Consider the following 17841-nt stretch of genomic DNA (forward strand, 5'->3'; position numbering starts at 1 on the left):
ACTTCTCTCTGGGAAATCTCCCTAACACGGGAGTTTTAAGATTCTAATTTATTAATATGGGGTGTGTGTGTGTGTGTGTGTGTGTACGTGTGTATATAAATAAAGTGTATTTCAATCGGTTACTTTCCTTTGTAAGCTAGCAATTTTATTTTATGCATCTTCACAAACATCACTGGGAAGGGTCTGGCCCCGCGGGCCTGCCGGAGGGGAGCGGGCTGAGCCCGGGAGAGGCCGCGCCGGGCCAAGGCCACCGAGCCCCGTGCTTTGGTTACCGACCTTGTAGCCGCCCCAGACAAGCATGTACTGCCCGTCGCTGACCGCGACGTGGCCGCTGCGCTCGGCTGGAGTGGACGCCTCGAGAAGCTCCGGGCTCTCCTGGTCTGCGGGCCCCGGCCCCGGCGGCGGCTCCGCCACCTGCAGCTCCTCCTCCTCTCCATCAGCCATTTTGGTTTGTTCTTTGTTCAAAAACCACTGAGTCTGGCGGCCCCGGGGAGAGGGAACGCAGACAAGCGCCCCCCCGGGGGCCGCGGGCCGGGGGCCGCGGGCCCGGCCTGCCCACCGCCCACTAGCCCCGGAGTCGCGTCAGCCTCGGCCCCACCAGGGCCCCCGCGAGCCGGCCGGCGGCCTCGGACGTGGGCTGCGCCGGCAGGGGCAGGGAGCCGGGGCCGCAGGTGCCGGGAGCGCTCGGCTCCGAAGCCCTGGCTCGGGCCGCTCCGCCGAGGCCGCCCCTGGGATGGCCCTGGCCAGCGTCAAGGGCCCGGCCTGGCCTGGGCTCGCCCGCGAGAACCGCCCCGGCCCGAGCCCGAGCTTCCGCCGCACGGCCCCCGCTCTGTGCCTCGGAGCGGGACGCGCAGCTTCTCCCGAGGCCGGCCCCGGACGCAGCTGCGGAAGCCCAGCGGGGCTGCCAGCGCCCCCCAGTGTTGGTCCTCCAGGGCCCTCCGCCCCCCAAAGCCTGGCTGGGCCGAGAGGAGCCTGGAGCCGGGATGCCGAAGGGACCTTACCAGCGCCGACCGGGGCCAGAGTGCGAGCCGGGAAGGGACAGGGCCGACGCAGCTGCGGGTCGAGGCAGGGGCTCCTCAAGACCTCTCTTTGGAGAAGCAAAGGAAGAGGAGGGCCGAGGAAGCCGCCAGCGGGCACTGAGAGGGCCGAGGAAGCCGCCTGTGCAGCCCTGAATGAGCCCGCGCTGTGCCAGGCCCGGCGCCCCCTCTGGGTGCCCAGACTAGAAGAGGCCGCGCGAGCCGGTCTGCACAAGCAGAAGAGGGTAGTTTATCCTACCCGAGGGGCTAAGCCTCCTCTGCGCTGGCTCGGGGAGGGAGCACGGCTGTGACAAGTCGACACTCAGCCCCAGGTCCCTGCTTTGGCAGAGGGGGGAGGGAACAAGCCTAGTACATGCCAAGGGTTTTACAGATTACTCATTTGAACCTCCTGAGAAAGGTAGGTGCCCACCTCCCTTCTACTCCCTCCCACCAAACACTTCATTTTTTTTTAGGTGTTTTTGCAAGGCAAACGGGGTTAAGTGGCTTGCCCAAGGCCACACAGCTAGGTAATTATTTAGTGTCTGAGACCGGATTTGAGCCGGGTACTCCTGACTCCAGGGCCGGTGCTTTATCCACTGCGCCACCTAGCCGCCCCTTTTTTCTTTTTTTAAAAGAAAGATTTTTATTTATTTTAAATTTTACAATTTTCCCCTCCCCCACCCCCCACAGAAGGCAGTCTGTCAGTCTTTACATTGTTTCCAAATAAGTTGAATGTGATGACAGAGAAATCATAGCCTTAAGGAAGAAACAAAGTGTAAGAGATAGCAAAACTACATAATAAGATAATGGGTCTTTTTTCCTAAATTAAAAGTAATAGTCTGGGGCAGCTAGGTGGCGAAGTGGATAAAGCACCGGCCCTGGAGTCAGGAGTACCCGGCTCAAATCCGGTCTCAGACACTTAATAATTACCTAGCTGTGTGGCCTTGGGCAAGCCACTTAACCCCATTTGCCTTGCAAAAACACCTAAAAAACAATCTCATTTATTTGTCATTTTATTTATATAATTCTAACTTTTTTTGGAAGGGAGACTACCAAGTAGTTTATACATTGTGGTAATATTTAATGGAATTTATCTCTTCATACTGTGTTGAAATATTAAAAATGCTGATGATTTGTGTGTATTTATTTGCTGGTTATTAATTGAATGAATTTTTTACTTGATTCTTTAAGATTCTTTAAGTACATCATTATGTCATCTGCAAAAAGTGATCTTTTTAAAATTTTTTTTATTCTCTGCATATTCTTTGTTTTGGCTATTCTTTCAATTCCTTTTTTCATGTCTTTATTGAAGTATTTTTTTTAGGTTTTTGCAAGGCAAATGGGGTTAAGTGGCTTGCCCAAGGCCACACAGCTACGTAATTATTAAGTGTCTGAGACCGGATTTGAACCCGGGTACTCCTGACTCCAGGTCCAGTTTTTTATCTACTGCACCACCTAGCCACCCTGAAGTATTTCTAATAATATAAAATGGAAATCCTTGTTTCATCCTTGAATTTATTACCCAATGTTCAGCGATAGGTGTCAATTAATGCAAATAATGAATTAATTGATCAAAGGAGTTCACTATTCAAATTCTAACTCATTTCTCTAACAGACTGGAAGCAATGACCATATTTTATTTAAGTATCACTTCAAATAAGGCAAATTCAAATATATGACCACTTCAGTGATATGAGAAAAGTTCTCTTATATACAAAAATATTTATAGCATGCTTGTGCTGGTTGTTGTTGTTTGTCCTTCATTCTCAAAGAAGAATCAGGGAGGTAATATCATGACAGACAGGTGAACTAGATTTGAGTGACCAATATTGTGCTAAATCACCAGCCTCACCTTCTCTCCCAGGGCCATCTGAGTCCAAAGGCCAGATTTGAATCAGGACTGGAGATGGCCCTGGAGAAGGCAAACAAGGTTAAGTAACATGCCCAAATAAGTATCAAGTATCTGAGGCCAAATTTGAACTCAGGTCCTCCTGATTCCACAGCTGGTGCTCTATCCACTTTGCCACCTAACTGTCCCAACAGTACTGGTCACTGTTCTTCTCCAGGGATCCCAAAGGTTCCACAGTGAGCTTACAACCATTCTTACAATCACTCATTCTGCCTCTGGACAGTCTTAAAGGATATTCTTGTCACTGGTCAATCTCTTTTCTTTTTTCTTTTTTTTTTTGCAAGGCAAATGGGGTTAAGTGGCTTGCCCAAGGCCACACAGCTATTGAACCCAGGTACTCCTGACTACAGGGCCGGTGCTTTATCCACTGCATCACCTAGCAGCCCCTGGTCAATCTCTTTTCACAATGTTTTGAAGGTTGGCTTTGTTGCCTATGCTGCTATTGCCTATGGGTGTTCTGGCTGAGTTTTATGCAGTTCTAGATATTTCCTAAATATTGACCTATATATTTTTGAGTTTGATTGGAGGAAGTGAGAAGCCAGCTTCTGATTAGGAAGCCATCTGAGAAATGGCAGGAGGAAAGGGGGAAGAGGCAAGGGGACAAAGAAAGAGAGTATTTTTTTTAAATTTTTATTTATTTTAGGCAGTGGGGTTAAGTGACTTGCCCAAGGTCACACACTAGACAATCATTAAGTGTCTGAGGCTGGATTTGAGCTCAGATCCCCCTGACTTCAGGGCTAGTGTTCTATCCACTGAGCCACCTAGCTGCCCTAGAAAGCTTATTTTGAATGGTGGAATGCTAACCATGGGGAAGAATCTGCATCACAACATGCTTATACCCCAAAGAGTTGAAAAAAAGAGAAAAAAGGACCTATATTTACAAAAATATTTATAGCTGCTCATTTGGTAGTAGTTATAAACTAGAAATTAATGGGGAGGGCGGCAATAATTGCTTAATAGCTGAACAATTTATACCATATTAATAGAATATTGCTCTGTTTTAAGATATTATGAAAGGATTTTTGTCAAAGAAGATTTTAAAAGAACCAAGAGAGCATTTTTTTCTTTATTTTATTTTTTTATTCTCATTTTGTACAAATGTTTTTTTACATTAATAAAATATTCTTGTTTAAGAGTAAACAAAATACCCCTCCTCCCCCCATGAATATTGACTTGCTTGAGCGATAAAGTAAAGGGGAGAGAAAAAAATTAAAATTAAAAAAAATAGTAATAATTGTAGGTATGGCCAGGTGGCACAATGGTTGAAGCACAAGCCCTGGAGCCATGAGCACCCGAGCCCACATCCAGCCCCATAGACCCAACAGTCACCCAGCCATGTGACATGCAAGCCACCCGATCCCCACGGCCCTGCAAAAACCAAAAAGAAGGGGAAAAAAAGACGCAAAATAAAATAAAATAAAATAGGAATAATAGTAGGGGTGGCTGGGTGGCGGACAGAGCATTGGCCCTTGAGCCAGGAGCACCCGGGTCCAAATCCGGCCTCAGACACCCAAAGATCACCCTGCTATGTGACTCCAGGCAGGCCACCCAGCCCCATTTGCCCTGCACCTCCCCCAAATAATAATAAAAAATGTGCTTCAGTCTTTGTTCCAACACCAACAACTCTGTCATGGGTGGATCACATTCTTTATGGTAAGTCCATCGCAAAAGTTACTTCCATATTTTTCCACCATTGCCACTGCTGATCGCAACTCCCTCCTTTCTTATTTCTCCACTACCATGTACTATATTTTCTCTATACTTTCACTGTGACTCTGCTGTAGGGTATCTGAGTGGCACAGCAGACAGATCCCTGGCCCTGGGGCCAAGAGGTCCTGAGCCACCATACCACCCCTTAAGCCCAGAATTCACCTGGCCCTATGGTCCTGGACAAGCCTTCCAATCCCAGCCCCTTGCAAGAAGTAAAAAAGAAAATGTTATATCTGACCACTTTCCCCCCATGCTCCACCCTCTCCTCCTTTATTCACATCCCCACCCCTTCCCCCTGCTCCCCCCTCCTTCTTACTCCAGATGTCTATACCCCATTGAGTATATATGCTGGTTCCTCTCCTAGCCACCTCTGATGAGAGCGAAGATTCTCTCATTCCCCTTTGCCTTCCCCCCCTTCCATATCATTGCAATAGCTCATTGGAATAAAGAAAAATCTTATTATATTAAATATCTTGGCCTATTCCCCCCTCTCCTTTTTCTTTTTCCCATTACATTTCCCTTTTTTTTCTATTGACTCCATTTTTACACCATATTTTATCTTCAAATTCAGCTTTCTCCTGTGTTTCATCTATAAAAGCTCCTTCTACCTGCTCCGTTAATTGAGAAGGTTCATATGAGCATTATCAGTGTCATTTTTCTATACAGGAATACATGCAGTTCATCATCATTAAGTCCCTCATATTTTCCCCTTCTCCTCCAATCTCCATGCTTCACCTGAGTCCTGTATCTGAAGATCAAACCTTCTGTTCAGCTCTGGCCATTCCAAAAGGAACATTTGGAATTCCCCTGGTTCATTGAAAGTCTATCTTTTTCCCTGGAAGAGGATATTCAGCCTTGCTGGGTAGTTCATTCTTGGCTGCATTCTAAGCTCTTTTGCCTTCCAGTATATTATATTCCAAACCCTACGAGCTTCCAATGTAGTTGCTGCTAAGTCCTGTGTGATCCTGACTGCAGCTCCACGATATTTGAACTGTGTCCTTCTGGCTGCTTGTAATATTTTCTCTTTGACTTGAGAGTTCTGGAACTTGGCTATAATATTCCTAGGGGTTGGTTTTTAGGGATCTCTTTCTCGGGGGGGGGGGGGATCAGTGGATTCTCTCCATTTCTATTTTGCCCTCTGCTTCTAGAATGTCGGGGAAATTTTCCTGTAGTAATTCTTTGAAAATGATGTCAAGGCTCTTTTCCTGATCAGGACTTTCAGGTAGTCTAATAATTTTTAAATTATCTTTCCTAAGTCTGTTTTCCATATCAGTTGTTTTTTCAATGAGATATTTCACATTTTCTTCTAATTTTTCACTTTTTTTTGGTTTTGAATATTGATTCCTGATTTCTGGTAAATTCCTCAATCTCCCTGAATTCTATTCTTTGTCTGAAGGATTTGTTCTCCTCAGAGAGTTTTCTTATCTCTTTTTCCATCTGGCCAATTTTGCTTTTTAAAGCATTCTTCTCCTCCATAACTTTTTGAACTGTTTTATCCATTTGACCCAAGCTGGTTTTTAGCATGCTATTTTCTTCAGCATTTTTTTTGGATTTCCTTGACTAAGCTGCTGACTTCATTTTCATGTTTTTCCTACATCTCTCTCCTTTCTTTTCCCAGTTTTTCTTCCAACTCCCTCATTTGATTTTCAAAGTCTTTTTTGAGCTCTGTCATAGCCTGAGCCCAATATCTGTTTTTCTTGGAGTCTTTAGATGCAGGAGCTTGTGTTTCCTCATCTTCAGACTGAGTATTTTGATCCTTCTTGGGCTCATTTGCAAAATATTTCTCCATGATGTTCCTCTTATTTCTCTGCTTGCTCATTTTCCCAGCCTGGGCCTGGTTTTGGGGTGCTTCCTGAGCTTTTGGGACACTCCCACAAGGTTCTCAGTGTGTGAGGCTCTGTCCTCCCTCCTGGTCTGTGAATGACCATATGTGCCCCCTTCTGCCACGGGGCTGAGGTGGGGGGGCTGTTGTTCTATGGGGGGGCCTAAACTGCGATCAGGATTTGAATGTGTTCAGAACCCCAGAGTCCTGTTCCAGGGACAGAGGACAGAGCTCTGCAGTCTCTCTCTTCACTCCCCTCCCTAGAATCAATGGGCTCATGCCCTGGGGGCTCCTGCTTCTGTTTCAGGATCTGGGCCGCTGAAAGACCAAGCTGCTCACTGTGTGCCCTGAGTGCTGGGCTCCACGTGCTCCCTCTGGCAGAGGTCCCCTGCTGTTCCCCCACTTTGTGCCCAATGCTCCCTGGGGTGTAGCTCAGGAGACTCCCCCGCTGCTGTGAGCCACAGCTTCCAGCACCCTGGGGCTGCCTCCAGGAGGCTTAAGTTCTTTCGCTTTGGCGAGCCACCCCTCCAACCCCGGGGAGCAAAAACTGCCTCACTGGGTCCCTCTGTGGGTTCTGTCTCTGGAAAGTTTAGTTAGAGTCTTTGGCTTATGAGTTTTATCAGAGAGAGCCTAAGACTGGATCCTTTCTTGTAGCTATCTTGGCTCCGCCCTGAGAGCATTTTATAGAACAGTATTTTAAAGATTGCTCTTTAAAAGACTTAACTCTTATTTAGAATCTACTTCCTGACTTCAGGGCCAGTGCTCTATCACTTCCACCTAGTGTAAAGAGAAAGAATGAAATATTATACTTCATCTCTGCTTTCTGAGCTTCTTGTGTCTTCCTGTGTCTCCCTAGGTCCCCTTTCTCACCTATTCAGTTGAGTTTCTCTTCTGCCTTGGGAGGGCAGCCCTCTCTAGAGGTGCATGATCCCCCAAATTTTCCTTTTTTTTTTTTTAGTTTTTGCAAGGCAATGGGATTAAGTGACTTGCCCAAGGTCATGCAATTAGGTAATTATTAAGTGTCTGAGGCCAAATTTGAACTCAGGTCCTCCTCACTCCAGGTCTGGTACTCTATCCACTGTGCCACCTAGTTGCCCCTCCTATACCTTTCCTTACTGTTAACCTCTCAAGACTGTTTTTCTTTCCTTTAGCTTTCTTCTCTGCTTAAGGATCAACATTCCTGATCCTTATCTCTCTTTTCCTTTAGCTTACAGCAATACTTGAACTTTTTTGTAAATAAATTCCTTCTGGGTCAGAGTGATGGGTTTTTTCATGTTTCTCCTGAATTCAGTCATTCACATTTTCCTTGGCATAATCGTTGCCACTTCTACAAAAAGGTAAAGGCTATGCATTCTCATATCTCTTTGGAACCAAGTTTGAGCATTATAATCATAGTGTTCGGTTTTGATTTTGTTTGCTGTCATTCTTTCCATTTACTTTTGGCCATTGTGTATATTTCCCTGTATTCTACATGTTCTTCTAAGATGTAATCACACTTCATAAGATTAGCATATCACAACGTATCCTTTCCTCAGCCAGTGGCATCTATTTTGTTACTAGTTGTTGTCACAAAGGAGCTACTTTAATGTACATAACACTTTTCTGTCTTTCACCTCCTTGGGTTATATGCCTAATAGTGGGTTCTCAAAGAGTATCACATTTTAGTCATTATCTTAGCATAATTCTAAAGTGCTTTCTAGAATTGTTGGATCAATTCACAGCTCTACCACCAAGATATTCATGTTCTTGACTCTGCATATCCTCTCCAAAATATACCATTCTCATATTTTGTCATTTTTGCCAGTTTGCTGGATATGAAGTTGTTGACATCACCTAAAAACAAATATAAATTTTATCTGCTTTTTCTCCTAATAATAAATAATACTCTTCCCTTTGTATCAATGGTCCTGGAGAGGGAAGATTCATATCCTCTTAGAAGTCTTGGACATAACTGATAAGGCACTAAGGTCCTCAGTTGGAAGGAGGCAGCTCTATCCTGAGTAGAAGGCCATTTCCTTGATGGACAAACTCAGCAGCTTTTTTAGATTCTGCCTTCTGTTAATGGAATTTTAATAGAATCTTCTCCAAAACTTTATTTTGAGAACCTGTTTTCTAGCCGGGTCTCTGTAATCTGTGAGTTTAAAGAAATCTAATAAATGTGTATGTTAACCTAATTTTGTTTTCTTCTTGAGATCAGATTCTGGAAGCTAATTAATATTTGTCACTTATTAAGACAAACTCTGAAGGTTAACACCATGTTTAATTTAATTTTTTATTAAGGCCAAACTAGTGAAACCTGACTCTTCTAATTCTTACCTGTAAAAACTTTGTATAAGCTACTTTAACTTTACTTCTATTTCCTTATCTATGACGATATGAAAAAATAAGTCTTGCAGGATATAAACCCTCATAAAGCCTCAACTTTTCTATATATGGGTAGCAATATATAGCAGGAAGAGCTAGAAAGAGAAATCCTTAGGTTTGTTTGATTGGCATTTCTCTGAAGAGTGATTTGGAGTGGTCTTTCATGTATTTATTTCCTATGTCTTTTACAGTTTGCAATTTTTTTTTGGAGAAGAGTGTCTTGGCTATTCACTGAGCAATGTCTTAGTAGTATATAGTATGTATGGTATGTATAGTATGAGGACCTATAGAGACCATATATAATTTTGTGGCCAAAAATGATGTCTATTAGCTATAAAAACTCATGTCTGCCTAATTCAAAAACTTGGAAACAGGATATTTTAACTTGTTTAAAAATCTTCCAAATGGGGAGGTGGGGGGCGGGGCGGTGGCGGCGGTGCTAGAGGGAGCTGCTGGCGCCCGGGCTGAGCTCGCACTCCCACGGGCGGTGCTCCCGGCGCCCCGGCCGCTCCCGCCGCTCGGGGCCATGGCGGAGGACGGCGAGTCCGCTGCCAGCCAACAGAGCCTGGAGCTGGACGACCAGGACACCTGTGGCATCGACGGAGACAATGAGGAGGAGCATGCCCGCGGAAGTCCTGGAGGGGATTTAGGAGCCAAAAAGAAAAAGAAGAAACAGAAGAGGATAAAAGGAGAAACCAAATTCTGGAGGCACAAAATCAGATTCAGCATCTGATTCCCAGGAGATTAAAATTCAACAGCCTTCCAAAAATCCAGCCATTCCGATGCAGAAACTGCAGGATATTCAAAGGGCGATGGAACTTCTCTCTGCATGTCAGGGCCCTACCAAAAACATTGATGATGCTAACAAACGGAAATAATCAGTTTTGGGATACACAACCTGTACTCAAGCTTCATGAAGTAGTTACATCTCATGGTGCAATTGAACCAGATAAGGACAATATTCGTCAAGAACCTTATTCTTTACCCCAGGGTTTCACGTGGGACACCTTAGACTTGAGTAATGCTGAAGTACTCAAGGAATTATATACCTTGTTAAATGAAAATTATGTAGAAGATGATGACAATATGTTCAGGTTTGATCAATTATTCCCCTGAGTTCCTCTTATGGGCTCTTCGTCCTCCAGGCTGGCTGCCTCAGTGGCACTGTGGAGTTAGGGTTTCTTCAAACAAAAAACTAGTGGGGTTCATAAGTGCCATCCCAGCTAACATTCGGATTTATGACAGTGTGAAGAAGATGGTAGAAATAAATTTTCTCTGTGTTCATAAGAAGTTGAGATCAAAACGGGTAGCACCAGTGCTGATTAGAGAAATAACTAGAAGAGTCAACTTGGAGGGGATTTTTCAAGCTGTTTATACAGCAGGAGTGGTACTTCCTAAGCCAGTGGCTACTTGCAGACACTGGCATCAATCACTAAATCCCAGAAAATTGGTAGAAGTGAAATTTTCTCACTTGAGTAGAAATATGACTTTACAGGGAACAATGAAGCTATACAGACTTCCAGATGTCACAAAGACTTCAGGCTTGAGACCGATGGAGCCGAAAGATATCAAAGCTGTGCAAGAATTAATTAACAACTATCTGAAGCAGTTTCATCTTGCCCCTGTGATGAATGAAGAGGAAGTGGCCCATTGGTTTCTGCCTCAGGATCATATTATCAACACATTTGTAGTAGAGTGTTCAAATGGAGTGTTAACTGATTTCCTGAGCTTCTACATGTTACCTTCCACTGTCATGCATCACCCAATTCATAAAAGTCTAAAAGCTGCTTATGCCTTCTACAACATTCATACTGAGACTCCACTACTGGACCTAATGAATGATGAACTCATTATGGCTAAATTGAAAGGATTTGATGTGTTCAATGCACTAGATTTGATGGAAAATATAACATTCCTAGAACAACTCAAGTTTGGTATAGGAGATGGTAATTTGCAATATTATTTGTACAACTGGTGGTGTCCAGGAACAGAATCTGAAAAGGTTGATCTTGTTTTACAGTAGAAGGACATTTTCATTTCTAGAACTCTGCAGTCATCATGTGAGTTGATGTTCTATTTAACGAATCCCGGAACCACTGTTCCAAAGAATAAAAGCACAACTTAAGTGAAATCAAAGCGATCTATAAATCTGAACATATGAAGAAAAAAAAATCTTCCAAATGAAAAATTTCAGTAGATTTTGAAACCACTTGTTTAAATATAAAAATGCAATTATTTCAACTTATTTCACATGAATACAGATTAAAATCAAGAAAGACAGAAATTTACTAGCCAAATTTCAACAAAAACCTTAAACATGATTGCTAGATCACACCAAATATCAGTTTATTAAATTCAGCTAGTGATGTATTTCTTTCACCTGAAGTAATATAACTTTATTTAATATGATCAGTAGTATGGAATAGTAGACAGAAAGCAATCCTTGAGTTGTATTCTAGTTCTGCCTTTGACACATGCTGCCTGTATGACACTTGGTAAGGCATTTAAACTGTCAGTGTTCAATAGAATCAGGTTGCATGGGAAGAGTTTCCTCACTAGGGAGTTCCTTATATCAGTGGAATTGAAAGAAGGTCCAGTTCCTATCTCAATCTTTGTGAGATAGCTTTTTTTTAGGTCTGACAGCCATTAAAACCAAATATAATAATAAATAGAATTTAGAACCATGTGAAAAATAAATGAATTTGCATACATTGGGGACATGTTTAAAAAAATTTTATAAGATGGGGTGTGCAATAAAGCCATTTGAGAGCCTACTGACACAGTTGATTAAAAAAAATAAGCCTTTAAAGTTAGGCTGTCTTGGGTGCAAATCATGGACAAGTCCATAAATCTTTCATTACCCCCTAAGGAGTTCCCCATGCCAGTGAAATTATAGATTCAGATTAAAAAAATAAACAAACTTCTGTTGGCATTCATTGTATTGTGCCCTGATACTCTTCAAATCAGTTTGGGAAATGCTGTCCTTAAAGTGTTCTACCTGGGTCAAGCTGGCCTTCTTGCTGAAGTCATCTACAGAATGTAAACTCTTTGAGGCCAGTAGAGGCTTTCACCTTTGTATTCCCAAATCCTCTTTAGCATATAATAGAAATTTAAATGTTTATTGACTGTTTTTATGTTCCTCCTAGACTAATTTTCTAAATTGATAGGAGAGTTCAGAAGCCTCAAGAGATTTTGCTGACCATTTTGGCGATGAAATTGTATTTAGTGTCAGGACCCTAGTTTTGAACTCAGCTCTTTAATTCTTACCTGTATAAACTTTGTATAAGCTACTTTAACTTTACTTCTATTTCCTTATCTATGACTATGAAAAATAAGTCTTGCAGGATGTAAAATAACCCCTCATAAATCCTCAACTTTTCTATATATGACTAGCAAGATACAGCAGGAAGAGCTAGAAAAAGAAATCCCATTCAAAGTAACCTCAGACAATATAAAATACCTAGGAGTCTATTTGCCAAGGCAGACTCAGAAACTTTTTGAAAACAATTACAAAACACTTCTCACACAAATAAAATCAGATTTAAATAACTAGGCAAACATCAGCTGCTCATGGAGAGGTCAAGCTAATATAATAAAAATGACAATCTACCAAAACTAAACTACCTGTTTAGTGCCCTGCCAATCAAAATTCCAAAAAAATTATTTTAACAAGTTAGAAAAAGTTGTAAGTAAATTCATATGGAGAAATAAAAAGTCAAGAATTTCCAGGGATTCAATGAAAAAAAAAGTGCAAAAGAAGGTGGCTTAGCCCCACCATGACACTTGGTAAGGCACTTAAACTGTCAGTGTTCAAAAGAATCAAGAATTTCAGTCATCAAAACTGTCTGGTATTGGCTAAAAAATAGAGTGGTGGACCAGTGGAATAGACTAGGTGAAATAGCAGGAAATGATTATAGAAATCTGCTATTTGATAAACCCAAAGCGTCCAGCTATTGGGATAAAAACTCTTCTTCAATAAAAACTTCTGGGAAAAGTGAAAATTAGTATGGAAGAAACTTAGATTTAGACTAACACCTCACCCCCAATACCAAGATAAGATCCAAATGGATACAGGATTTAAACATAAAAAAGACAATATTATAAGCAAACTAGAAGATCAAGGAGTAGTTTACCTGTCAGATCTATGGAAAGGGGGGCAGTTTATGACCAAGGAAGAGATGGAGAACATCACTAAAAATAAACTAGATGATTTTGATTACATTAAATTAAAAGGCTTTTGCACAGACAAAACCACTGTAATCAAGATCAAAAGAAATGTAGTAAACTGGGAAACAATCTTTATAACTAGTATTTCTGACAAAGGACTCATTTCTAAAATATACAGAGAACTGAGTCAAGTTTTTTAAAAAAACAAGTCATTCCCAATTGACAAATGGTCAAAGGATATGCAAAGGCAACTTACAGATAAGGAAATCAAAATGATTCATAGTCACATGAAAAATTGCTCTTAAGTCATTACTTATTAGAGAAATGCAAATTAAAGCATCTCTGTGGTACCACCTCATACCTCTCAGACTGTCCAATATGATCAGAAAGGGCAATGATCAGTGTTGGAAGGGATGTGGGAAATCTGGGACACTAATACATTGGTGGAGCTATGAACTCATCCAACCTTTCTGGAGAGCAATTTGAAACTACGAATCAAAGGGCAACAAAAATGTGCATACCCTTTTATCTAGCAATACCACTACTGGGTATATACCCTGAAGAGATGATGAAAAAGGGTAAAAACATCACTTGTACAAAACTATTCATAGTAGCCCTGTTTGTGGGTGGCAAAGAATTGGAAATCAAGTAAATGTCCTTCAATTGGGGAATGGCTTAACAAACTGTGGTATATGTTTGTCATGGAACACTATTGTTCTATCAGAAAGCAGAGGGGATGGGAATTCAGGGAAGCCTGGAGGGATTTGCATGAACTGATGCTGGGTGAGATGAGCAGAACCAGAAAAACACTGTACACCCCTAACAGAAATATGGGGCTGATGATCAACCTCGATGGACTCAACTCATTCCATCAGTGCAACAATCAGGGACAATTTGGGGCTGTCTGCAATGGAGAATACCATCTGTATCCAGAGAAAGAATTGTGGAGTTTGAACAAAGACCAAGGACTATTACCTCTAATTTAGAAAAAAATTTAGAAAAAAAAACTGATATCTTATTATGTAATTTTGCTATCTCTTATACTTTATTTTTCTTACTTAAGGATATGATTTCTCTCTCATCATATTCAATTTGGATCAATGGGGGGTGGGGGAGGGAAGTAAGATTGGGAAAAAATTGTAAAACTCTAAATAAAATCTTTTAAAGGAAAAAAAATTTCTAGGATTCCTTCCAAATATATCTATGAACCTGTGTTTTAAAATTTTAATAAAAACACTGCACTTGCCACTCTGAATTAGTTACTATTAATAAAAGCAAATTATTTTATTTAATTTATAATTGATAACAAAGAATTACAGATTTTCCAAACACATTTATTATACAAACATTGTACTAAATGCATCTTTGATTATGGTTGGCATAAAATCAACAACTTTTAAGTTTCTTTGTATTTGGGGGTTAAGGACATTTTGAGTATTATTTTTTCCTATATAGTAGATTGCAAAAATTCTCATAGTATATTTTTTCCCCAACTTCACCATTTACTCTATCTTGTTTTAATGTCACTTCCCCCTACTTAACATTCTTAACAGAAAAAAAATCACAAAAAAACACCAAAAATCCTAACTCTTTTCTTTGTTTTTGAACTGTTCTTTTAAGTCTAACAGAATGCAGAAACATTAATAATATTTCTTTGGCTAAGATGATTTCAATTGGAGGATTAAAATAGTTTTTCACTGAAACAAGTAATCTAGAATATCACTGATAATCCTTCTAAATTTCCTAGTGTAGAAGATTTAAATAAAATGCCTTTGGAGTTTTACCTGAATGTCAAGAAAATCTTAACAAACTGGAAATTCCAAAAGAATAAAATTACATGTAGATAAGTAAGAAAACATTTTTAAAAATTGGAGAAGCATATCTCTACCTCTTTTATCCATTTCCAAAAATATTTTTTAATCCAACTTCTTCATTTGATAGAAAGCATGAACATACTATGCATCACCATTCCATTTCCATAAATATGCTTTAAATCATTCCATACAGGTCTTTTGAAGGGAAGTATAAGTATGAGTAGAGAACAAGGGGAAAGAGGAGGCAAGCACTAGAATATTAAGTTATAAGATTAGTATTAGAGTATGTGGTCATGGAAACAAAAGCTAGAGATATTGTTTGAAAATTAACTAATATGAACATCTAAATTAATTAAAAGACTTTCTAACATGACCACTACACCATACTTTAAATGTACAGCATCAAGAAGGATAGCTTGTGGGGTACAATAAAAAGAGCAAGACATCCTGTTCTCTATGAGTCAGGTTAAGGGTATCTTACTTATTAAAGTAGCCTTAGAGGAACCATCAATGTTCACAAATGAGTCACCTTCTAAATTTCTGGATCCATTTTAGCCAAAGAAATGGAGGCTAAATGAAATTAAGCCTTTTTGTAAAACCAGATGAACACACTTCTTCAAAAACAAAACTTAAAAAGTTAGCTTTGCAGGTTTCTGGAGTTCTTAACAGGTCTATTGACATTAAGAAAATCCTCACTCTGGGCAGTGAAACTGGAGAATGGAGAGAATATTCCTAGTCATTCCTATAATGAAACATTTCTAGCTTGCAGGATATAAAACTTTTTCAAGTAATATCATGTCTCAAAGTCATCAACTTAAAATAGCATCAGTCTGATCCTTCTAAAATATACTGTTTAGAAAAGAAAGTATATTTTAAATAAAAAACAACCACCTAAAATAAATATCTCAAGTAACACAGTTTTTCTCCTATACAAATTAAAATGCTTATTTCTGAAAACAGGTACTATATATTTTAAAGCCAATGAAACAGCAGTAGAATTCCACTTTCTGAAGAATGAATATATATATATATATATATATATATATATATATATATATATATATATATATATATATATATAAAATCAGATGCTTTTAAGAGATGACTCAAATCCCTTAAACACTAATTTCATGTCTATTCAATGTTTTCTTAGGTAAAGTCAATATAAAAATATGGCTCAACTATATTATGTAGTCATAAAAATTTCCTCTAAGATATAAATCACATATATAAGATATAAATCCTGCATCCAAAATCTGCTATTCAGACTATAAAAACAAAACTAATGAAAAATTGGGATTCAAAAATTCTTTGCTCAGCTAACACTAATAATGACTATTAATACTGACCAAAAATAGAAAAATAGTAATTTTCTATATCTTATACAATAAATATTTTAATGCAGAAAAATATAAATTTCACACATTCAAATACACTATTATATGTAAAATATATCTCTAAAAACTTTCAGTAGCTAGAGATAAAACAAGCTATATTATCATTTGCATTTTCAATGTAGAAATGACTTTATGCTAATACATTTCAAATATAGTATGTTGGCTTCAGAGAATAATTTCAATACTGGAATAAAGATCAAGAACAGAGGAGATTCAAATAAAATGGAAGACTGTGGTGACATCATGCTAAGATGACATTCTTTAGTGTAGTTTTTAAAAATTTGACATTAATCTAGTCTGCCATTGCCACATAAGTAGCAGTATCAAGGAATAAAGTGAGATACTATACATTCATCGCTCAACTATCCTGAGCTTCACACTTCTATATTTTAGAAGGAATTACACTGAATTGCTATTGAGTTATCATCTTTCACTCAACTTAAAAAAATTACAGTAAGTATTCTTATGAGGCAAATTATATTTTTACAGAACTTTAGGTTATTACATAACCTACTTGCTACTTCACTCATATTACCATGTTGCTGATATAAACAAAATTAACTGGACATTTGATACCATCCATTATAGTTAACTTTACTTCTCAGCTGTTTAAGGTGATAAAGATCTCAGAAAAATAAATATGTAAAAAGGCAGGACAGTTCAATGTTTGATATCACAAAATATTATATGTGTTTTCATGGCTAACTTCAGCAATATATATGAGGTTATAATGAGAAACTTAAGATTGTTTGTTAAGTTACTATAGAGGATTTAGTCTCCCTGAAAATCAATAACAAAATACAATATATAACATTTCAGGGTACATGTATTTCATCAGATTCCTTAAGTCCTTAGACTAATCTCTTATTTTCCTGAATTTTGCATAATATTTTCAGTAAAGAATGAACAATAGAATAAATTCTTATTTGTTGTTAATTATTAATTTTCCAGAGTAATGACTTTACTCTAATTTTTTTGAAAGGTGGCTTGTTCTTAAAATTTTAAATTAATCTGTCATTCTTGCATCTAACATCCATCATTGTTACAGAATTCCACCAAAAATATCTTTTTTTTGGTGTCAAATACTATTTGAGGGGAAGATCAGAATTAAATTTATATTAACAGCAGTCTTTTCCAAAATGTTAAACATTAAATATATAACATATTAATTCAAAGATATTTGTCTGTTTCTTCGGTTTTGGCTCTTTGTTCTTGTCGATGATTAGTTGCAGTCCAAAATGTTATTTTTTTGAGGACTTGCTGAAGAAGCTTTGGAGGTAATAAGGTTATCTGACTTTCTAAGATGATAGCATTTTTACCAATGCAGTCGAGACATAACCTATAAAGAAATTAGTCCCAAGTTCTTAGACTCAGAAGAAACATGAAATATTTAAACATAACATTCAATCAGCAAGTATTTAAAATAACAAAACATAGTGCCTGTTTTGGGCTATGCATTATGCTTATCACTTGGGAAACAAATGCAAAAATAAGCATTCTTTCAAAGAGCTTGCACAAGTAAGTAAATACAAAAAGATTAACAATCCTGGGGCTTCAATCTATGTTATTCACAGAATACTCAAAGAAGCCTACTGTTTTCCAGCAAACAGAAAAATATACCATTTGGGAAAATTAATAACAA

General features: G+C 39.2%; 2 protein-coding genes and 1 pseudogene across 4 annotated transcripts in view; 1 reads left to right on the top strand and 2 right to left on the bottom strand.

The window, feature by feature from the left end:
- Window positions 1-828, bottom strand: part of KLHDC2 (kelch domain containing 2) — a 29111-nt gene extending 28283 nt beyond the window's left edge. The window contains exon 1 of one of the 2 annotated variants that reach the window (XM_074236012.1): window positions 277-828. In XM_074236012.1, the coding sequence (XP_074092113.1) occupies window positions 277-437 (161 nt within the window). In that variant the 5' untranslated portion in view covers window positions 438-828. The remainder of the gene's footprint in view (window positions 1-276) is intronic. The other variant, XM_074236011.1, reaches the window with a different exon arrangement.
- Window positions 829-9347: 8519 nt separating this feature from the next.
- On the top strand, window positions 9348-14202 carry LOC141522517 (glycylpeptide N-tetradecanoyltransferase 2 pseudogene; annotated as a pseudogene).
- Window positions 9382-17841, bottom strand: part of KLHDC1 (kelch domain containing 1) — a 52168-nt gene continuing 43708 nt past the window's right edge. Inside the window, exon 13 of one of the 2 annotated variants that reach the window (XM_074236013.1) lies at window positions 9382-10917. In XM_074236013.1, the coding sequence (XP_074092114.1) occupies window positions 10899-10917 (19 nt within the window). In that variant the 3' untranslated portion in view covers window positions 9382-10898. Of the gene's footprint in view, window positions 10918-15884; window positions 17539-17841 lie in introns of those variants that run through there. The other variant, XM_074236014.1, reaches the window with a different exon arrangement.

Source organism: Macrotis lagotis, chromosome 4 (assembly GCF_037893015.1).
Source record: "Macrotis lagotis isolate mMagLag1 chromosome 4, bilby.v1.9.chrom.fasta, whole genome shotgun sequence".
Taxonomy (NCBI): Eukaryota; Metazoa; Chordata; class Mammalia; order Peramelemorphia; family Peramelidae; genus Macrotis; species Macrotis lagotis.